The 23,308-nt window shown below is 37.2% G+C and overlaps 1 protein-coding gene across 3 annotated transcripts; it reads left to right on the plus strand.

Moving 5' to 3' along the window:
• Window positions 1-61: 61 nt before the first annotated feature.
• CB1H4orf47 (chromosome B1 C4orf47 homolog) lies at window positions 62-23,164 on the plus strand. 3 transcript variants are annotated; one of them, XM_030312141.2, is made up of 8 exons: window positions 62-448; window positions 3,265-3,456; window positions 5,135-5,354; window positions 6,384-6,521; window positions 6,624-6,699; window positions 11,778-11,957; window positions 19,145-19,314; window positions 22,670-22,809. In XM_030312141.2, exons 2-8 carry the CDS (start codon window positions 3,357-3,359, stop codon window positions 22,716-22,718), a joined length of 933 nt encoding a protein of 310 aa, XP_030168001.1. In that variant the 5' UTR covers window positions 62-448; window positions 3,265-3,356; the 3' UTR covers window positions 22,719-22,809. The 3 variants fall into 3 exon arrangements, with proteins under 3 accessions (XP_030168001.1, XP_030168002.1, XP_030168004.1); XM_030312142.2 differs by having other exon boundaries at window positions 62-409; XM_030312144.2 differs by lacking the exon at window positions 19,145-19,314 and having other exon boundaries at window positions 22,670-23,164.
• The last annotated feature ends 144 nt before the right edge of the window (window positions 23,165-23,308 follow it).

Raw genomic sequence — 23,308 nt, forward strand, 5'->3', positions numbered from 1 at the left:
AGCAACGTCATGGGGCGTATCCCATTACATCTCCTCGCGGGGGATAATGGGGCGGGGTCAGCAGCTTTTCTTCAGTAAATTCTATTGGTTGAGCCATCCGTATTCTATAGACACTCTTAAGTCTTTCACTGTGTTCCTCGCGGAGGTTTCGAACTCTCCAGGTATCCTTCCGTAGCGTCCTTTGAAACGAGTCCTCCCGTACCCGAGGCAACGCGCCACAATAAACACCTGCGGCCACCGTCTGCACCCGCGTCGCGGGGAGCGTGCCGAGGCGCTTCGCAGCGAGGTCTCGCGCGGGAAGCGCTTGCGCGGGGAGGCTCGTGGCCCCCGCAGCTCCTGCCGCTGAGTCAACCCGGACGGGAGCTCAGACGCCCTGGTCCCGGTTGTGGGACCGGTGCTCTGCTGAGAGGTGACTTGGTCCTGTGGGCCGCCGGGTGTTGTGCTTTAGGTATCTACCTCCTTTGAGCCTGTTTCCCTACTGGGAAATCACTTTCCTGTCGCCTCAGCCAGAGGTTTTCCGCCCCTCCTTCACCGCCCCTCCCCCCGCTCCGGAGAGACCTTGCCAGGTTCCACTTGTGTTAGTCTTCACCGTGTACTTGTCTGCTCAGATTGTAAGCTCCCTGGGGTCAGGATCCACGCCTTTTAAAATGTTTTCCTAGCTTCTATCAGCGAGCTTTACCCAGAGGAGGCGTCTGCAAAGTGTCTGTTAAGTGAATGAACGATTTTGTAAATGTTGCCCAAGAAGAGTTTAGAGGAAAAATAGAAGGCGAGAGCTTTTTTTCCCCTTTCCTTTCCTCCCTTCCGTGGCTCACTTTGTTGTGTGGCAGACGCTGCGCAGACGGTGGAAATACTGTGGTAAGGGAGAACCAAGCTGCCCGCGGTGCCTGCCTTCCCGTAGGCAACAGTTTCGTGGGGAAAAGGCAGCTGCTAACTGCAGGATCGGTACACGGTGAACGGAACGTGATAACCCATTAGACAGGCTGCTATGGCAGAGGGAGTTAAAGAAGGGATGAATGAGCTACACAATCTGAAAGATCAGTGTTAATTGGGGGAAATAAGGGGTGGGCACAGTGAAGCACTTGCATGAAGGGAAACAGCACGTGCCATGGTCCTGTGGCTGGAGAGACCCTTACCTGAGAACTGGAAGAAGACAAATGGAGCCCAGGTGCCAGGGAATGGGGTTCCTATGGTGTCAGATGTGGGTGATAGTGGACTTTGGGGGGCCACGTAAAGGATCTGAGTCCCTGTAACAGCACAGGAAGCCCTTGTGGTTGGGCAGTGGGATGGAGCTTTGAAACAGGCTGCAAATGGAAGTAGTATATCCCAGCCGACTGACGTTTCCTTTTTATTTATTTACTTTTTTAATGTTTATTTTTGAGAGAGAGAGAGGGAGAGGCAGAGAGAAAGGGAAACGCAGAAACTGATGCAGGCTCCAGGCTTTGAGCTGTCAGCACAGAGCCTGACTCCGGGCTCTAACCCACCAACCATGAGATCATGACCTGAGCTGAAGTCAGGTGCTTAACTGACTGAGCCACGCAGGCGCCCCCGCCTCTCCCCCCCACCCCCATTTACTTTAAAAATATACCTGATGAGAGGAAGAAGTGGAATGGGGCGGGGGGGAAGGAAGCATTTCTTATGCTGTAGTTTTTTTTTTTTTTTTAAGTTTATTTATTTTGAGAGTGTGCATGGGGGAGGGGCGAGAGAGGGAGAGAGAGAATCCCAAGCAGATTCCTGGCTATTAGGATAGAGCCAGATTGAACTCATAAACTGTGAGAGCATGACCTGAGCCGCGAGTCCCATGCCCAACCCACTGGCCCACCCAAGCACCCCCTAAAGCTTTAGTTTAAATGGAATCTTTGCTTGCCCCTTGATATTACATGTTAGTAAAGATTCATGCTCAGAGGAGCGACAGTTCCAAATTGGCACACCTGTTTAGTGTCACTGAAATTCAAGGCAAAAGGTAATTACCTTGAACTATAAACGGGGAAGCATAAGCCAATGCTTGTTTTATTCACTAAATGTGTGCCCAGTACCTAGATCTGCTTGGTACTTAAAAAATCCTCTGATGAAATGGAGGCAAATCTTCCTTAGCTCTTCCTTTCTAGAACATGTGTAATTAAAAAACAGAATCTAAACATTTGTTTAATGTGATATTTCAAAAGAAAGGGGTGCTTAGGTGGCTTATTCGGTTAAGCGTCTGACCGGCTCAGGTCATGATCTCATGGCTCATGAGTTCTGTTGTTAGTGCAGAGCCTGCTTCGTATCCATTCTCTCCCTCTCTCTCTCTCTCTGCCCCTCCCACACTTGTGCTCTTTCTCTCTCTCAAAAATAAACACTAAAAAAAAAAAAAAAGGGAAATTCACAGTTGCAGTATGCTCTTTAACAAATACCCTTAATTCATTGTGGATTTTTGTTTGTCGTGTTGTTCTTTATTTTATTTTTTTTTTAATTTTTTTTTCAACATTTGTATTTATTTTTGGGACAGAGGGAGACAGAGCACGAACGGGGGAGGGGCAGAGAGAGAGGGAGACACAGAATCGGAAACAGGCTCTAGGCTCCGAGCCATCAGCCCAGAGCCCAACGCGGGGCTCGAACTCACGAGCGGCGAGATCGTGACCTGAGCTGAAGTCGGACGCTTAACCGACTGCGCCACCCAGGCGCCCCTTGTTCTTTGTTTTAATCTTGCCTAGACAATGGCTCTTTCCCACCCATCCCCTTTGTGAACTAATTTTGCCAGGGACACATTTCTTGTATTCATTTAAACTTGAAAAAACTCAAGAACTGTAGGATGTAACACATAGTAATTGTGTGTGTTGTGCATTCTGAAAAACTGTTGTGATTTCCAGTATGAGCGACAATGCAGTATGTTTAAATCATTTGATCTAAACTGAGAGTGTCCCGCCTTATATAATTATGATTTTTAAATCTACTTGGAACTTCTCAAAAGCAGGATGTATCTGCAGTGTTTATACCACACTACACAGTGACGATTGTATCATTTACCACAGACGAATGGCAGTGCAACAGATGCTGTCATACACATTTCTTTGTAATGTGTGGATACTTTACCCGGAGAATCTTGGGGAGGGTTCGTGGTGCTAATTTGGAGGGCCATTGCTCCCCTTCAGCCCCACAAAGTAGATTCTTTCCCTATGTCATTCGGGACCGTTGTTTTATAGTGAATGCCCACTCTCAGACTGGAAGTAAATTGGACTGAAACTTAGCAATCACCTTTTTCCTAAACCTTTTCCCTGTATTTTCCAGTGCAAGGTAGGATTTTGCCATAAACGAAATAGCCGCATCCTTGCAACCTCTTGAGGTTGCCAGTATAGAAAGCACCGCCGCAAGCAGCAGCCATGCCGGCAGAAGGAGGGAAGACGGATATGGAGAGGATTGGCCTCTTCAGTGAGATGGAGTATGTTACTGTTGGTGATAAATATGTGTCCTCATTTAATCGTAAGTATATCTGGTTTTCTTTACAGCCTAATAGTGGGTGTTCTGTAGGAAACTTTGGATTTAATATTTGGGTTAAATGATATTTTTAATGCTCTATATTTTAAAGCATTGTTTTATTTATTTATTTTTTTTTTATTTTGAGAGAGAGAAGGAGAATGAGAATGAGAATCCACTGACGAACTGTGAGATCCTCACCTGAGCCAAAATGAAGAGTCAGATGCTTAACCCACTGAGTCACCGAGGCTCCCCTTAAAGCATTAACTTTAAAGTCGAATAAATTTATGAAATTTCAGTACGGTTAAGAGAGAACTTAGTTTCGTAAGAGCAGGAAGCTTCTTTCTTTGGGATACCCTACTTTCTCACATTCCTTCATAGATAAGTTCACTTCTTTCCGAAGGTGCATGGCAGTTTTCTCTCAGAATATTTTGCTCAGATGGGACACTGCTATGCAAGCAGCATTTACGTTTGCATCCCAAAAGGCCATCCATGATTACTTTCTCGAAGAATGAAATGCTATGTGAATAGCTGAGGGAGTTTTAGAAGAGTCATAAATAATAACAAGAGCTAAAGTAAATAAACATTTTATATGTCTTAGTTAAATTTCTGGCTATTCAATGACTTCTTTGTTACAATTAGAATACACTGACATGAAACATCTCCAAGATATATTGTTAAATAAACAAAAAAATCAAGGTGCAGAATAGTTTATTATATAGCATGCTAAGCATTAAAAATGGAAAAGGATATATATGAAAATATTCATCGGGACATGCCTAAACATTCTCTGGAAAACAAATATCACGAATTCCCTTGGGAGAGGAAGTGGGTGGCCGAGTGTGGAGGAAAATTTATTGTAAAAACATTTATATTACTGAATTTGGAACCATGTGAATATACTACCTTTTCAAAAATTTAAGTTAAAAAAATCAGTGATACAAATTCATATTTAAATAACTAGTTGCTTTAAGGATTGTTCGCACTTCAAAAAAGTTTTCACATTGGTGAAGGACTTCCCAAATTGAGCTCTTCTAGATCTAAGTTATAATAGAAGTTCTACATATTTATAAAAACAACGTTTTAAAAAATTGGCCACTAGTACTTCATTGTATAAATATAACACATTTATTTATCTGCTTTCCTGTTGGTGGACATTTGAGTTGTTTCCTGTATTTGAATATTATGAATGAAACTGCTATGAACATTCCGGTTCATGCCTTTTAGTGGATATAGACACTTATATGTCTTGAGTATATATCTAGGAGGGGAATTGCCTCATTTTGATTATGGAACACCATTCCCTTCAACCTAAACACTCACACACACACACACTCATATACATGTACTTACTGATGATCTCACATGGTGTTTCCTAATATATAGAGGGGGAAGCATTAGATTAGATGATTGTTAGGGTGTCTCCCAGCTCTAAAAGTCAGAGTCTATAACCAATACCTTGATCTGATTATTAAAATATTGTGATGGAAACCTCTTAGGTCTTATTGTCAATGTGGTCTATAATGTAGAGCTTTCAGTGAGCATTTTGAGACAGTATTTTAGAGCTCAAAACTCAAAATTAAAGTTGGCCCAAATCAAAGTTTGAAACTTTTCTCAGTTGCTTTTCATGTTCTTTAATTATTAGTGAGCTCAAAATGATGATATTCCTAATTTATTTTTAAAGGACCCTTTAATGACGCTGCAAGCAAAAATAAACAGATGCTACCTGGGGGATCCAAAGCAATGTCAAATCTCCAGGCAGGTTATTTTGATCCCCATTTTGTAAGGATATTTGAAGGTGAAGGCTATGTAAATCTGAATCAAGTGAGGAGACGGCATATGATGGAAGAAGCCAAAAAAAACCTAGGCAAAGCCTTCCTCCCTAGTAATGGAGATAAAAAGCCGTAAGTGTTTGGGGGAAAAGTCATAAATTCATTTCCTGCACCTTTCTATCCTCTAGCCCAAATTAAGTGTTTTTCTAGAGGACTTACTTAAGTATGATTGATTTTTTTTAGAGTATGATTTTTAGGATGAGCTTATCTCAGGTGGAGACAGTTATATTGGATGATATAAGTTGACGGGTAGTTTTAGTTAAGTAGATCCTCATCTCATTAAATTTATGCTTATGACACTGCTATTAGTTTATATAATAAAAGCCAGATAAATAATGCAAATAAATTTGTTTGAAAATCTTGAAAAAACTGCCTTGGGTCATCATTATCTGTGTCCTTCACTATTTTTTCTGCTTTGCAAAAATTTTTTAGAAAGTATAAATAAAAATTGTAAAATTTGGTGAAGTCTTTTTTTTGATAAAAAGTAATTTATCAAGACATGCTATTTAAAAACAATTGTAAAGGTAATGCATGGACTTAAACAATATTTTAGTTGTGACAGTTGTCAATGTGAAGTTTCATTTTTTTATCTTTAAACCATTGAACAAAGAAAATCATGTAGTCTGTTATATCATATTATTTGGCTGAGCTTTATAATAAGATGCTAATGCACACTCTATAATGTTGACTGTCTGTAGAATTTATGAAAGATGAGGATTGGTTGAAGGTCAATTTTGTGCTTGTGCTATTTTTTTGAGGTTAGTAAAACTGCAATTTTCTGAATTAATGGAAACTATTTTCACTTCCTAAAGATTGTGAAATTTTGTTTTTGTGGAACATTTAAGATAAGCATAAAAAATTAAAAACATCTCATCTCAAAATTTGTGACTTTGAAAAATGGGCAAAATAAGACTAAAACTAAACTAAAAAAACTAAACTAAAAAAAAAATGGTTGCTTTTTTCTTGCCAGTGTTGGGCAAGTCAATTCCATTACATATATTTTGCTCCTTTTTCAGTCATTTTTTGTGAATTGTGGTCAAATATGTATAACACAAAATTTGCTGTTTTAATTTGCTCCGTTTTTTAAAAACTGTATTTAAGATGTGGGTTAGGAACCTACTATGGCACAATAGGCGGTCCGGTGCCATTCTTCAGCACACAGTTGAAACCCAGAGACAAATATGAGGTACCTGGAAAGAATTTATACACAAACCCGGGAAAGAAAGGAACAGGATATGGGTAAGATACTTTTCATGGTTTCATATCATTTGTTTTGAAGTTAAATAAAATTTAAAATTTCTGAATCATGAAGTCACTATTACTTAATTTTTTCTTCCTTAGCTATGCAAATATTACCATAGGTAAACAGTTTTCACACTCTGCTGATTTCTACGATGCACCCAAACTAGATTTTAAGGTAAAATAATCTAATTTTAACTTTCTTCAATCTTTCTCTTCGTTGAAGTCGAGAATTCATTTGTGATCTAATTATGGATTGCTTTATTTTATCTATATTTGTGTTACCAGGGCAATGGTAGACCGATATCTATGAATTGTGATAATTTTACCTTTTTGATACTAGATTTCCATATCTCACTGTAGATCTTCTCAGCTCTTCCCAGGATGAGCTTTTATCTCTTGCTAATTTACTACATCTACCTTATATCTCTCTAAACTAGCTGTGAGACCTTTCTTACTTGGCCTAATCAGCTATACCTATTTTTGAGTAGAGGAGTCATGTCCTAACCCTTAGGACACCACCACACCCTAATATGTTGTGCCTAAAACAGTAGTGGTGGTACTTTTGGCCTAATTAAGCCATTCTGGTAAATGAGTGGAATGCAGGAGTGATGGGAGGTAAGAAGGTGGAAGGTAGAGAATGGATGAACACCTACAGAAGAGAGAGTGATAGGATGAGAAGAGAGTGCTCACTGTACTAAACCACAGAAATAAAAGCTAAATGTACTGGTATATGCCTCTACACTCATTTTATATAATATTCGACTTAGAATGAAACATAGTCACTTGTATGCAGAATGCCTACATGAGAATGAGTAGAGGAACCCTTGTAAATATTGGGACACTGTCAACATAATTTAACAATTTCCATATAACAAAAAAGCTGGTATTGATGAAAAGTCAAGTTTGGACATTAAACAACAGAAATTAAATAGCAAGCATTTTATTAGTTTTTGTTTTAGGCCTGCAGTCTTCCAACAATTATGCTGTGGTGACTTTAAGCAGCAGTGGGGCTACGAGATAGAAGGATAGTGGCCATTTTTAGTGTGTCCAAACTCAAGCAAAGTTTTCTATTAAACTGGGCAGAAATCTTGGTCATTTAATAAGCATCTTTGTTTCTGTGTGTGGATTATTAGAAAATTAATGTATAAACTGCTTTTCATCTGTAGGAATAATAATAATACATGATATAAACATATACAAGGCAATTTTATCAGTGGCTCAGTAATGAGTCTTTTATCCTAAATTTTATGTGGTAAGATACTTTTCTCTCCTTATTGTAAAGTTCTTTTTTTATATTCAGAACTTATTATTTATAAGTCAGTTATTTTATATCCCTGGACTTTCTAAAATTAATTCTGAAAATAATTTTAAAAATGCATTCTTGCTTTTTCTTTTAGAATTTAATTTTTAATTTTAATTTAATTTTTTATTTTTTTAAATATGAAATTTATTGTCAAATTGGTTTCCATACAACACCGTGTCAGTGCTCATCCCAACAGGTTCCCTTCTCAATGCCCATCACCCACTTTCCCCTCCCTCCCACCCCCCATCAACCCTCAGTTTATTCTCAGTTTTTAAGTCTCTTATGGTTTGACTCCCTCCCTCTCTAACTTTTGTTTTTTCCCCCTTCCCCTCCCCCATGGTCTTCTGTTACATTTCTCAGGATCCACATGAGAGTGAAAACATGGTATCTGTCTTTGTATGGCTTATTTCACTGAGCCTAACACTCTCCAGTTCCATCCACGTTGCTACAAAGGGCCATATTTCATTCTTTCTCATTGCCACGTAGTATTCCATTGTGTATATAAACCACAATTTCTTTATCCATTCATCAGTTGATGGACATTTAGGCTCTTTCCACAATTTGGCTATTGTTGAGAGTGCTGCTGTAAACATTGGGGTACAAGTGCCCCTATGCATCAGCACTCCTGTATCCCTTGGATAAATTCCTAGCAGTGCTATTGCTGGGTCATAGGGTAGGTCTATTTTTAATTTTCTGAGGAACCTCTGCACTGCTTTCCAGAGCGGCTGCACCAATTTGCATTCCCACCAACAGTGCAAGAAGGTTCCCGTTTCTCCACATCCTCGCCAGCATCTATAGTCTCCTGATTTGTTCATTTTGGCCACTCTGACTGGCGTGAGGTGATATCTCAGTGTGGTTTTGATTTGTAGTTCCTTGATGAGGAGTGACGTTGAGCATCTTTTCATGTGCCTGTTGGCCATCTGATGTCTTCTTTAGAGAAGTGTCTATTCATGTCTTCTGCCCGTTTCTTCACTGGATTATTTGTTTTTCAGGTGTGGAGTTTGGTGAGTTCTTTATAGATTTTGGATACTAGCCCTTTGTCTGATACGTCATTCGCAAAAATCTTTTCCCATTCCGTCAGTTGCCTTTTAGTTTAGTTTAGTATTAAAAATTTTTTTTTGATGTTTTATTTTTGAGAGAGAGAGAGAGAGAGAGAGAGAGAGAACAATCAAGGGAGGGGCAGAGAGAGGGAGACACAGAATCCGAAGCAGGCTCCGGACTTTGTGCTGACTGCTCACAGCCCACTTTTGGCTTGAATTTGTGAACTGTGAGATCATGACCTGAGCTTAGCTGACTGAGCCCCCAGGGACCCCTTCGTTTAGAATCTTAAAGAGATTACTCCACTGCAGTCTTGCTTGATTGTTTCTGACAAGAGATCCCTTGTCATGTTGATTTTTGTTCTTCTCTATGAACTGTCTTTTTCCCTCTGGTTACTTTTAAGATCTCTTTATCACTCATTGAGCAATTTGATTATGATATGCCTTGGTCAGGTTTTCATCTTGCTTCTTGTGCTTGGGGTTTATTCAGCTTCTTGGATCTGTGGGTTTATAGTTTTCATCAAATTTGGAATGTTTTCAGCTATTATTTCTTCAGTTATTTTTTTTCTGTCCTTCCATCTTTCTTTCCCCTCTCCTTCAGGGACTCCTAGTACATATGCATTAGATCTTTTGAAATTGTCTCACAGTTTACCAGTGCTTTGTTTGCTTTTTTTTCCTTTTTAATTCTCGTTTTCCCTTCTCTGTATGTCAGTTTGAATTGTTTCTTTTCCTATGTCCTCAAGGTCACTAATCTATTTTAACTACAGTGTCTAATCTGCAATATCCTGTGTATTTCTAATCTCACACATTGTACTTTTGCTCTCCAGAAGTTCTGTTTGAGTGTTTTATAGCTTATGTGTTTCTGTGTGGCTTTACGAGCATATACAGTTTTTTTTTTTTTTTTTTTCAACGTTTATTTATTTTTGGGACAGCGAGAGACAGAGCATGAATGGGGGAGGGGCAGAGAGAGAGGGAGACACAGAATCGGAAACAGGCTCCAGGCTCTGAGCCATCAGCCCAGAGCCCGACGCGGGGCTCGAACTCACGGACCGCGAGATCGTGACCTGGCTGAAGTCGGACGCTTAACCGACTGCGCCACCCAGGCGCCCCGAGCATATACAGTTTAATTACTGTTTCAGTTTCCTTCTCTACTAATTCTAACATCTGTGTTCTTGGTTGATTTTGAATTGTTAGTTTTTCTTCTTGGTACAGGTCATATTTTCCTGCTTTGCATGGTTAGTGATTTTTGACTTAATGTTAGGCACTTTGTCATTTACTTTGTTGAGTGCTGTATATTTTTGTATTCTTATAAAAATTCTTGGGCTTTGTTCTGGAATACAGTAAAATAATTTGGAAACAGTTTGATTTTTTTCAGGTCTTGCTTGGTTTCAGATTTGTTAGGTGGGACAGGAGCAATGCTTAGTCTAGGACTAATTACTCTGTACTACGGGGGCCACCCCTTTCTGTGTGCTCTACCCAGTGCCCTGGGACTCATGTTTTCCAGCAGAACTGATGGAACCAGAACTCTTGCCAGCTCTGTGATAAGAGCCAGACACTGTTACTTTTAGTCTTCTTAGGTGGTTCTTTTTTTGGCTTTGAGTAGTTTCCTCATATATGTGCTGATTTATACTACACTGAATGCTCTAGGGCAGGGGTTGGTAAAACAAACACAGTATTCTAGTAAAACGTGACCATACTCTAGCCAAAGGTGTTCTTTAAAGCCTTTCCTCATGATAACCTGCATCAGAATCACCTGCGGTGACTAAAATGATAGATTTTTAGGCCATATAGCAGACCAAGAGGATCTAGAAATCTCTGAGAGAAGAGCTTGGTATTTTATATAACTTATCAAGAGATTCCTATGAGAACTAAAATTTGAGAAACACTACCCAAAAAGATAAATGGAATGGTTAAAATTATCATTACCACTGTGATATGGAAGAGGGGAGAGATGATCAGCAAGAAGGGGTAAAATTTCTATGAGCTGGAGAAAGGACGAGGGCAAGCAAAAACAAAGAAAAAGATAAAAAAGAGTGAAAAATCCTGAAAGTGTTACAGTAGCATTCTTGGTAATACAAGTTTGTCTTCCCTGGATTAACTATCTATTTTAGATTTCATTTATCAAACATTTTCAATTGTTTGTGGAATGACAAAATACCAGATTTCATATTTGAAAAAAGTGAAAAAAGATACGTATTAATATTCACTTTAGTTGCCTCTTCAAATCTATATTTCATAGCATGAAATTTTTTTCTACTTTATTAACAGAAATTTTTGTAAGTATTGTCCCATAGAGAAGATTGCAAAATGGAAGGGAAAAAATGACCTCTGTTTTGCTTGAATACGAGGTAGTTAATATAAAAATGTTATAAAGAGTAAGTATTCCTCATTTTTAGAAGTAAAAACTGACAGTTATTTAGGGCCCACCACATGCCAGGTACTTTACGCACTTAATTGCATTTAATCTATACAACAGCATTGGGTGTGTGGAGGGAGAGATTATATCATCTAAAGTTGAAGAAAATGTAGCACTAACAGGGTAAGTAAACTTCCCAGAGTCCCTGAGAAATGCTAAAAAGCACGAAGGAGTTGTGATTTGAACAACAAAATCCTTTTTCTTTACTGCATCATATCACCCAGATAATTAATCTAGATTTCTTTAGGTGATAAATAGATCTCTGTACTTGAAATAAATTTATATCTAAAGAGAGCAATCATACTTGTACCTGTTCATAAGTGAGGCATATCTTTTGTATCATAGAAACAGAACATAACAAAGGAATGTTTTAAAGAAGTGAACCCAGCAATATAGATATAAAAAATCTACATGCTTATATTAAAATTTAAAAGAAAATTTGTTACTTCTAATTTGAATAATTTATGTCCTACAATTTCAAACACTCTGGTTTACAGAAGGAGAATGAAGAACACCGTCGTTTAGTTAAAGGAACACCTTTCAAATCAAATCTTTACCCAAGGGAATATTTTGACACGAATCCTTATTTGTTTGAGAAAGCTTTACCACCAATTAAAAAAACAGAGAAGAAAGAATTACTTGCACACCCCTTTAAGCCTTCTTCTCCTGGTAAAAAGGTAAGTTAAAAATTTTAGAATGAAGAAATATTAAGCGTTATAAAGATCTGTTGCCTCTTTATGTCAAGTCATTTTGTTACCCATGTAAATAATAAACTTTTGTTTATTATTCACACTCTTATTGAATCACGGTAATAATTGTGAAACCTCTTTTAACAAAATTAGGAAAAGTCACAAAGCATGGCTAGTATAGGGAATAATGAGTTCTTGCAATGAAATAATCATTAATTATTTCAAAGGCATTTGGATTTATAATGGATTTTCCAAGTACCTCTCTAGATTTTAGGTATAATTTTTCACAAAACCATGAAAAGCCAGACCATCTTTCAAGTTTTGAAATTGTTGTTAAAATGAACTATCTCCTACTCTGTTGGTGTTTGCAAGTATGAATAAAAATAACAAATGCTTCTTTGGTTTATAAACCTTAGTTTATACTTTGTTTTGTCTTTTATCACCTGTTGATTTTCCCTGCTGATTTTCTATTAGGATATTTGTCTTTTTCATATTGGTTTGTAAGATCGTTTCATATATTAAGGATATTCTTTTGTCATTGTGTTGAAAATAATTTTTTGGCTTGTTCAATCTTTGACTTTTGTTATGGTATTTTGTGCTATTCAGAAGTTTAATAATTTGATGTAGTCAAATTTATCAGTTGTGCTAAGTTTGATGACATTCTCAGAATCACTTTCCTCACCACCAATATTAGAAAAATATACATTCTTGATTTATTCTATTAGTTTTTTCCTTTTTATTTAAATATTCATTTGAAATATATTTTGAAATGAAGAACAAGGTAAGGATTCAGCTTTTATCTTTTCAAAATCCAATTTTGAAATTAGGAGGACCCTTTGGGGAGGAGGATATGCTCTAGATCTTGATTGCAGTCATGGTTTCTAGGGTAATACACTGTCAAAACTCATAGAATTGTAAACTTTAAATGGGTGCAGTTTATTGTACATGAATTAGACTTAAAAACTGATTTTTTTAAAAAAAAGCCAGTTGTTCCTAGCATCACTGATGGAATAATTTTCAACAGCACTGCTTTGAAATGGCATCCTTATCAAATCAAAATTAGCATTTCCATTTTATTTGATGTTTATTTCTTTTATTTAAAAAAATTTTGTTTAACATTTATTCATTTTTGAGAGTGAGAGAGAGCATGAGCAGGGGAGGGGCAGAGAGAGAGGGAGACACAGAATCTGAAGCAGGCTCCAGGCTCCAAGCCGTCCTCACAGAGCCCGATGTGGAGCTTGAACTCACAGACCACGAGATCATGACCTGAGCTGAAGTCGGACGCTCAACTGACTGAGCCCCCTAGGTGCCCCTATTTGATGTTTATTTCTACCTGTATGAAACTACTTTTAATTACCATTGCATTTTAATTTGGGGTGGTCTAGTTTCTATCTTGTTACTCTTTAAGAAAATTACATTGGCTATCCTCCCATATTCTCTAGAACTTTGAAGTTATTGTCTAAAGTGCTGGGGGGAAAAAGACTTTGGTATTTTGCTAAAAAGTTAAATCTTTAGATTTTTGGATGTCTTAGCTTGCTTGCTTGCTCACGCACTCAATTAATTAATTAATTAATTAATTAATTAAAAGTTTATTTATTTTGAAAGAGAGAAAGAATCCCAAGCAGGCTCTACACTGACGTTGCGCTTGATCTCCTGAACCGTGAGATCATGACCTAAGCTGAAGTCACAAGTTGTACACTTAACCGACTCAGCCACCCACACACCCCTCAGCATATTTATGATTTGAGTCTTCTGATCTAGAAACAAACTGCTTATTAAAACCTTTATTTCCCTTGTAGAATTCTAAATTTTGCTTCATACAGGTTTATATGTTTTATGTTTTGTTCCTATTTATTTTAAGGCTCTTGTCAACAATTTTTTTTCCTATCATATATTCCCTTATGTAATTTGTCTTTATCAAAATATTTGATAATTGGCCACTTCATTAAGTTTTCTTATGTTCTAATGGGTATTATGTTGATTCTCTTTAGGTTTTCAGATATGTGATTATGTTATCTGCAAATAATTTTGCCCAATCCTTTCCAGTATTTGTAGCTTTTAAGTCATGTTCATGTCTAGTTGCTTAGCATAGCAATAGTTGCCATCATTTGCCTTAATCTTGAATTTACTGAATTAGTTGAATTTACTCTAGTGTTTCATTTTTATAGATGCCAAAAACAGGAATAAATTAGGAATGTATGTAGAATGGTATTGAATATTTTGGTGTAATCTATTTAGACCATCTTTTGTTTCTTTCTTTGACTTGTTATAAGGTGAATGATGATAAATTTCTTGGAATGAATTCCACTTGGCTATGTTGTATTTAAGTATAATACTTTATCTTATTTATTAATATTTTAAGTATTTTTGCATCAATAATTTTAAGTGTAACTGGTTTAATTTTTTTTTTGTATGCTTTGTTTTATCTTGGTGTCAGTAGGTGTTAGCATCTTAAAATAATCAGGGAGATTTTTTTCTTTTTCTGTGTTTTGTAACAATTCAGGTAGCACCACAAATAACTGTTCCTTACAGGCTTGAAAGAATTCTCATGGAAAATGTTCTGGGCTTAATTTCTTCTATGGTGCCTTATCTGATTTGTATCTCTTCTGAGTCGATTTGACATTTATATTTTCTTTGAAAATAATTTCATTTATGTTTTCAAATTTATTAACATAGAGGTTTACAAAAATGTTATTTTATATTTTTGGTTATTCCATATATGTCCACTCCTTTCTCAATCCTAATTATAATGTAGATTTATCTATTTATTTTGTAAGGCATCATCTGGTGGTTTGGTTTATTTATTTACCATGTATATTTTTCCTTTTCTTTTTTCTTTTTTTTACTTAATTTTTTTTAACTTTTATTTATTTTTGAGAGGGGGTGGGGGAAGTGGCAGAGAGAGAGGGAGACACAGAATCTGAAGCAGGCTCCAGGCTCTGAGCTGTCAGCACAGAGCCCGACATGGAGCCTGAACTCATTCAAACTCACAAACCCTGAGATCATGACCTGAGCCAAAGTTGGATGCTTAACTGACTGAGCCACCCAGGTGCCCCTATATTTTTCTATTTTTAATTAGTTCATTTTGCTTTACCTTTATTAATGAACTTATTTTACTTAAATTTCCTTATTATTTATTGCTCTTCAAAAGAATCTGTGTCCTCTACCTGGAAAACTTGAAATATTACAATTATATCTTTTAATTGAATTAAATTTTCATGTATATTTGGCATAGATATTGTAAGATAATGGATGCCTATTTAAATTGGTTATGATGGAGGCGCCTGAGTGGCTCAGTCGGTTAAGCGTCCGACTTCAGCTCAGGTCACGATCTCGAGGTCCGTGAGCTCGAGCCCCGCGTCAGGCTCTGGGCTGATGGCTCAGAGCCTGGAGCCTGCTTCCAATTCTGTGTCTCCCTCTCTCTCTGCCCCTCCCCCGTTCATGCTCTGTCTCTCTCTGTCTCAAAAATAAATAAACATTAAAAAAAAAAATAAATTGGTTATGATGATTCTATAGAGTTTTCTTGGTAACTATGTATAAAGATTAAAATTGTGGTAAATCAGCTTAAAAAGTCAAAGCAAATATTCGTTTCGTGTACAGGTCAAAAAATAATTTTGACTAACTCCTTAATAGATCTAAGAAAAGTATAAAGTAGGTCATGTTTTCCTCTCACCTTCTGTTTCTATGTGCTACTCCTTATTTTTAAAAATTTTTATTTTTTGTATCTTTTTCATCATTGACCAATATTTAATGAACTCATGTCAGCCTCCCTGTTGAATGAACCTTATCCTTGACCTTCTCTTCTGAGCATGCTCTGGTTCTGAGCCCCAACTCCTTTCTGTATCAAAATATACGTGACTTAGGTCTTATTCCCTCGGTAATAAACTCACCCCTTAACCAGATGACAGCTTGATCTGGTGAACTCTCACTAAGATATTAATATTTGGGGCTTCTGGGTGGCTCAGTTGGTTAAGCATCCAACTCTTGACTTTAGAGTCAGGTCATGATCTCACAGTCTGCCTTGGATTCTCTCTCTCTCTGCTCCTACCCTGCTCACGTCCACCCCCTCTCTCAAAATAAATAAATAAGCTTAAAATTAATAGACAAATATTAATACTTGAAAATAGTTTAGAATATTACTTTCCCATAAATATTTGCATTTTAATAGAGGATTTTTGAAAACTACAATGTCTTGCCCCCATAAAATTGGTGGCAGGGAGACTGCTGGTGTTTGAACAGTATAGGCATACTTAGTTTTATTGTGCTTTGCTTTATTATGCTTCGTACATACTGTGTTTTTTTTACAAATTAAAGGTTTGTGGAAATCTGTGTTGAGCAACGTGATTGACACCATTTTTCCGACAATAATCGCTCACTTTGTGTCTCTGTGTCACGTTTTAGTACTTCTTCCACTATTTCAAACTTTATTATTATTATATTTGTTATGGTGATCTGTGATCGGTGATCTTTGCTGTTACTATTGTAACTGCATGGAGGGGTGCTATGAATACCACCCGTGTAAGACAGCGAACTTAATTAATGCACATCGTGTGTTCTTACTGCCCTGCCAACTGGCTATTCCCTCATCTCTCTCCCTCTCCTTGGGCATCCGTCTTCCCTGAGACACAACAGTATTTAGATGATGCCAGTTAATAACCCCACAATAGCCTCTAAGTGTTCACGTAAAAGGAAGAGTTGCATGTCTCACTTTAAATCAAAAGCTAGAAATGATTAAACTCCATGAGGAAGTCATGTCAAAAGCTGAGACAGACTAAAAACTAGGCATCTTGTGCCAAACAGTTATCCAAGTTGTGAACACAAAGGAAAAGTTCTTCAAAGAAATTAAAAATGCTACTCCAGTGAATACGTACATGATAAGAAAGCAAAACAGACTTCTTGCTGATGAGGAAAGTTTTGGTGATAGAAGATCTGGATGGAAGATCAAGCCAGCCACAAGATGTCCTTATGCAAAGCCTAATACAGAGCAAGGCCCTAACTCTTCAATTCTGTGAAGGCTGAGAGAGGTAAAGAAGCTGGAGAAGTGGGGCGCCTGGGTGGCGCAGTCGGTTAAGCGTCCGACTTCAGCCAGGTCACGATCTCGCGGTCCGTGAGTTCGAGCCCCGCATCAGGCTCTGGGCTGATGGCTCAGAGCCTGGAGCCTGTTTCCGATTCTGTGTCTCCCTCTCTCTCTGCCCCTCCCCTGTTCATGCTTTGTCTCTCTCTGTCCCCCCCAAAAATAAATAAACGTTGAAAAAAAAAATTAAAAAAAAAAAAAAAAAAAAGAAGCTGGAGAAGAAAAGTTTGAAGCTAGCTGAGGTTGGTCCACTAAGTTGCAATCTCCATAACATAAAAGTATAAGGCAAAGCAACAAGTGCTGATGTAGAAGTTGCAGCAAGTTACCCAGAAGATCTAGCTAAGGTAATTAATGAAGGTGGCTATGCTAAACAACAGATTTTTAATGTAGATTAAATAATCCTTTATTGGAAGAAGATACCATCTAGGACTTTCATAGCTAGAGAGGAGAAACCAATGCTTGGCTTCAAAGCTACAAAGGACAGGCTGGCTCTCTTTTTAGAGGCTAATGTAGCTGGTGACTTTAAGTTGAAGCCAGTGCTCATTTACCATTCCCCAAATCCTTGGTCCCTTAAGAATTATGATAGGGGTGCCAGGGTGGCTCAGCCAGTTGAGTGTCTGACTCTTGATTTTGGCTCAGGTCATGATCTCATGGTCATGAGATCCAGCACCACGTCAGGCTCTGCGCTTGAGATTCACTCTTTCCATTTCTCTCTGCCCCTCCCCTCCAAAACAAATAATCATTTGATAAAAAAAAGGATTATGATAAATCTCTGTGCTATAAACAACAAATCCTGGGTGACAGCACATCTGTTTATGAAATGGTTTACTGAATATTTTAAGCCTGCTGTTGAGATCTGCTCAGAAAAAAAAAAAAAAGATTCCTTTCAAAATAGTACTGTCTATTGACAGTGCGTCTGGTCACCCAAGAGCTCTGATGGCAATGTACAATGAGATTAATGTTGTTTTCATGCTTGTTAACACATCTATTTGGCAGCCCATGGATCGTGGAATAATTTCAACTTCAAGTCTTATTATTTAAGAAATACATATCATAAAGCTCTAGCTGCCATAGATAGTGACTCCTCTGATGGATCTGGGCAGAGTAAATTGGAAACCTTCTGGAAAGGATTCATATTCTAGATGTCATTAAGAACATCTGCAGTTCATGGCAAGAGGTCAAAATATCAACATTAATGGGTGTTTGGAAGTTGATTCCAAACCCCATGAATGACTTGGAGGCACTCAATACTCCAATGGAGGAAGTAACTGCAGATGTGGTGGAAATAGCAAGAGAACTAGAATCACAAGTAGGGCCTGACGATGGGACTGAGCTGCTGCAATCTCATGATAAAAGTTTGATGGAGGAGGAGTTGCTTCTTATGTCTGAGAAATGAAAGTGGTTTCTTGAGATGGAATCTACTCCTGATGAAGATACTATGAAGATTGTTAAATGACAATGGATTTGAAATATTATATGAACCTGGTTGATATAGCAACAGCAGGGTTTGAGAAGATAGACTCCAATGTGAAAGAAGTTCTGCTGTGGGTAAAATGTTATCAAACTGATTGCATGCTACAGGGAAATCATTCATGAAAGGAAGAGTCAATCAGCATGGTAAACTTCATTGTCTCGTTTTAAGAAATTGCCACAGCCACCCCAACCTTCAGCCACCACAAGGTCAGTCAGCAACTATTAACATCAAGGCAGGAACTTCCACCAGCAAGAATATTCTCATTGACTGAAAGCTCAAATGATATTTAGCATATTTTTAGCAATAAAACATTTTAAAATTAAGGTATGTACATTGTTTTTTTAGGCACAATGCTATTGCACTCTTAACAGACTATAGCATTGTATAAATATAACTTTTATATGTAGTGGAAACCAAAAAATTCATTTGACTTGCTTTTTTGTGATATTCATTTTATTGCAATTGTCTGGAACTGAACTCACAATATCTCTGAGGTATGTCTGTATAGACAACTTTAAATGTAAAACCAACTCCATAGTGCACAAATATGTATGAACTTCTTCAAAATCTAATTTTGTTAGAAGCATTTTACAAAACTACATTAAATTGTCTCATTTTTATTTGTAGGCTGGTGGAATGAAGGCAGGAACATTTGATCCTTACCCTTCACATTCTGCTGACCCTTATGTGGTTAAATTGGCAAGCCAGACTTCCAGCAAAGGTGCTAAGATTTTCTATCCACCAAGTGGACCAAAGAGCAGACCAACTAAAAGTATAATGACTTTGAATGTCAAAAGGTAGTAATATGTTACACTTAGACTATAAACCAAGAAAAATTGTTTTTGACTTTTAGATTCCTTCAAAATAATATCTTTTATTTATATGTACTTCAAATAATGACAGATCTGGATGTCTTTGGAAATCTCAGCTCCTTTTATATAGAAGCTTTCCCTTAGAAGTTCTTTCCCATCTTCTAAAATTTTCTATTGAAAAGCTTAATTTATTTGTTCTGTTCATAATTTTTATTTTTATTTATTTTTTAATTTATTTTTCTTTTCTGTATTTTATTTATTTTTTATAATTTACATCCAAGTTAGCACATGGTGCAATAATGATTTCAGGAGTAGATTCCTTAATGCCCCTTACCCATTTAGCCCATCCCCCCTCCCACAACCCCTCCAGTAACCCTCTGTTTGTTCTCCATATTTAAGAATCTCTTATGTTTTGTCCTCTTCCCTGTCTTTATATTATTTTTGCTTCCTTTCCTTTATGTTCATCTGTTTTGTATCTTAAAAGTCCTCATATGAATGAAGTCATATGATATTTGTCTTTCTCTAATTTCACTTAGCATAATACCCTCTAGTTCCATCCACGTAGTTGCAAATGTCAAGATTTCATTCTTTTTGATTGCCGAGTAATACTCCATTGTGTATATACCACCATATATATTCATTCATTCATCCATTAATGGACATTTGGGCTCTTTCCATACTTTGGCTGTCATTGATAGTGCTGCTGTAAACATTGGGGTACATATGTCCCTTCAAAACACCATACTTGTATCTTTTGGATAAATACCTAGTAGTGCAATTGCTGGGTCGTAGGCTAGTTTTGTTTTTAATTTTTTGAGGAACTTCCATACTGTTTTCCAGAGTGGCTGCACCAGTTTGCATTCCCACCAGCAGGGCAAAAGAGATCCTCTTTCTCCGCATCTTTGCCAGTATCTGTTGTTGCTTGAGTTGTTAATGTTAGCCATTCTTTTTTTTTTTTTTTAATTTTTTTTAATGTTTGAGAGAGAGTGTGCGTGCACGTGCACGCGCGTGCGCGCGCGCACACACACACACACACACACACACACACACACACGAGCGAGTGGGGGAGGGATAGAGAGAGATGGAGACACAGAATCCGAACAGGCTTCAGGCTCTGAGCTGTCAGCAGAGAGCCTGATGTGGGGCTCAAACTCAAGAACCATGAGATCATGACCTGAGCTGAAGGCAGACGCTTAACTGACTGAGCCACCCAGTTGCCCCAGGGATGTCCACTCTCACCACTGCTATTCAACAAAGTACTGGAAGTCTTAGCTAGTGGTGGGTCTTTCATATAATGGCTTTTATGATCTTGAGGTAGGATCCTTCTGTCCCTACTTTCTAGAGGGTTTTTATCAAGAAACGATGCTGTATTTTGTCAAATGCTTTCTCTGCATCTATTGAGAGGATCATGTGGTTTGTGTCCTTTCTTTTATTGTTGTGATGAATCACATTGATTGTTTTGCAGATATTGAATCAGCCCTGCATTCCAGGTATACATCCCACTTGGTTGTGGTGAATAATTTTTTTAATGTATTGTTGGATCTGGTTGGCTCGTATCTTGTTGAGGATTTTTGTGTCCATGGGCATCAGGGAAATTGGAGTATAGTTCTCCTTTTTAGTGGGGTCTTTGTCTGGTTTTGGAATGAAGGTAATGCTGGATTCATAGAAAGGGTTTGGAAGTTTTCCTTCCATTTCTATTTTTTGGAACAGCTTCAAGAGAAAAGGTGTTAACTCTTCTTTAAATGTTTGATAGAATTCCCCTGGAATCTGTTCATAATTTTTAAAGCAAATCTATAGCACCTTACTATGAGTTGCTTGAGACTGTTTACATATTTATTGTTGAGTTAGCAGTACATGTTAACATTGTTTCTCAAAGGGAGTTTTTGATCTTTGTTAAATTATTATCTCTTTGTGGCTTCCAGGCTCTCAGTAATTGTGAGGAATTTTAATTATGCTTAAGACTTCTCTCTAAGTTTGAAATGATCTTTTATGAAATCTTCTAGGAAATATTTTGGTTAGTTAAAAATGCTATTAACATCACATTATAATACTTCAAATGAAATATATTATTAAAGTATCTTAAAAGCTCAGTTTTATCCAGGTTTTGTGCACTCTTAACACTGAAAAGAAGTTGTCAGGAGTTCAGAATATAAATTAGGAAGGGACAATCCATCATTGTCTTTTGGTGTGTGTGCAAGATCATGAATAAATGGAAGAATTCATTTGATTACCTTTCCATTTATTCATCGAAAAAGTTTTAATGCCAAATAAGCTAATTTACATATTTCTAACTTCAGTGTAATCATATAATGGATTAAGTAAAGGACACCAAATTCACCTTCTTTTATAAAAACCTCTCAGTACATCTGTAACACTTGTGGACGGGGATTATAATGCCAGTCTTATGATCCTATCCCCAAAATAAGACTGCCCATCATTATTTATATAATTTAACTCTTGGCTACAGGCATAATATTCTATGGGGGCTAGTTGGTGGAAATTGAAATATGTGGAGTCTTTATTTCATGTCCTTTGATCTTCATCCTTCATCAAGTCACCTATCTATTAGTACTCTGTTCAACTTGATTTATGTAATATAGAACAGAGAGTAAAATTACAATTTTCTTTATGACACTCACCCTCAAATAGCTGAGATTCTTTTGGGAAGCAAGGGGAAGTTTCAGGTTCTTTGTGTGTTCTTTTCTATCCAGAGAACAGAATTGAGAAAGTTCTACAATATATATGTTTGGAGTAGAGAAAAGAAAAGAATAGCTGATTGTTTTTTTTTGAAACTCTGTTTATCTTCTGTTTAGTAATTTTGAATTTATTGAAACTCTTTCTTTTTATATTATCACAAGTATTATCCTAAGTAAAATTTTAGATTTTTTTTACCCTAATTTTAAAACTAATAAACCTCTGGGTGGTATTTAAAATTACCCATTAAACAATTTTCCTTATTTATTTATTTATTTATTTACTGACTGACTGACTGACTGACTGGCAGAGAGGGCAAGCAGGGGATGGGCAGAGAGAGAGGGGGCGAGAGAATGCCAAGTAGGCTCCGCACTATTGGTGGGAAGCCCAAAATGGGCCACAGACTCACAAGCTGAACCATGAGATCATGACTTGAGCCAAAATCAAGACTCAGATACTTAACCGACTGAGCCATCTAGGTGCCCTCCCAATTTTTTCCTTCTTGAATTACATTTTAAGTGAAACTGTTTAATTTGGTGAGAGAGTTTGGTTTTGGATTAATTTATTACAAAACCTTTTTACGAAGATACACAGATACATTACCTGCACCTGTAAAATTAAATGTGCATTTATTTTCCAATTTTAGGGCACTAAATACGAAGAACTACAAGACTGCTTCAGTACAGTCCTGTTAGCATCTGGAAGACAAATAGCTTTCCAGGTCCTGACTACCAGTAATTCATTATCAAGTGCTAATTATTTGAGAATAACATAAGATATGGAACAGGTGTCTCAGGCATTTAAGATATGTAAGCCTGCAACTCTAATATTCTTCTTTGTTTTAGTACTATTTCTTAATGAATAAATAGTATTTGTTAATAATTAATATGTGATTGCTGATCTTTGCTTATATCTTTCTCAGGAGAATATGATGCTTACACATTTTATAAAATCTTGAACTGTAGTCTTATCATTTGAAAGCTTCTAATGTTAAAAAATTGCAAGCTTGGAGAGCAGGTGTGGAAGTTGGGGCTGGAGGGGTAGAAAGTGCACATTAAATTCTTACCTTGTGGTTCTTGGGGGTCTTTGAAAATTGGATTGATAGCTTATCCAAGTGTCCTAGCCAATATACTGCATATATTCATGTATGCACATTTTAAGTGAGGCAAATGTCTTCATTTATGTGGTCCTCATACCTTCTATTTATGGTCTTTGTAAAGCTTCATATTAGTCAATGGCAGCCCCAGGATGAGTTGGAGGTAGGGAGAATGGGGAATGCTCTTTT

Source organism: Lynx canadensis, chromosome B1 (genome assembly GCF_007474595.2).
Source record: "Lynx canadensis isolate LIC74 chromosome B1, mLynCan4.pri.v2, whole genome shotgun sequence".
Lineage (NCBI taxonomy): Eukaryota > Metazoa > Chordata > Mammalia > Carnivora > Felidae > Lynx > Lynx canadensis.

Bases quoted from the DNA above. Each gene is read 5' to 3' on its own strand.
- CB1H4orf47 (XM_030312141.2), top strand. From the start codon at position 3,357: ATGCCGGCAGAAGGAGGGAAGACGGATATGGAGAGGATTGGCCTCTTC. The intron at 6,700-11,777 runs GTAAAATAATCT...TCTGGTTTACAG, and splicing joins CACCCAAACTAGATTTTAAG to AAGGAGAATGAAGAACACCG. The intron at 19,315-22,669 runs GTAGTAATATGT...TTCCAATTTTAG, and splicing joins ATGACTTTGAATGTCAAAAG to GGCACTAAATACGAAGAACT.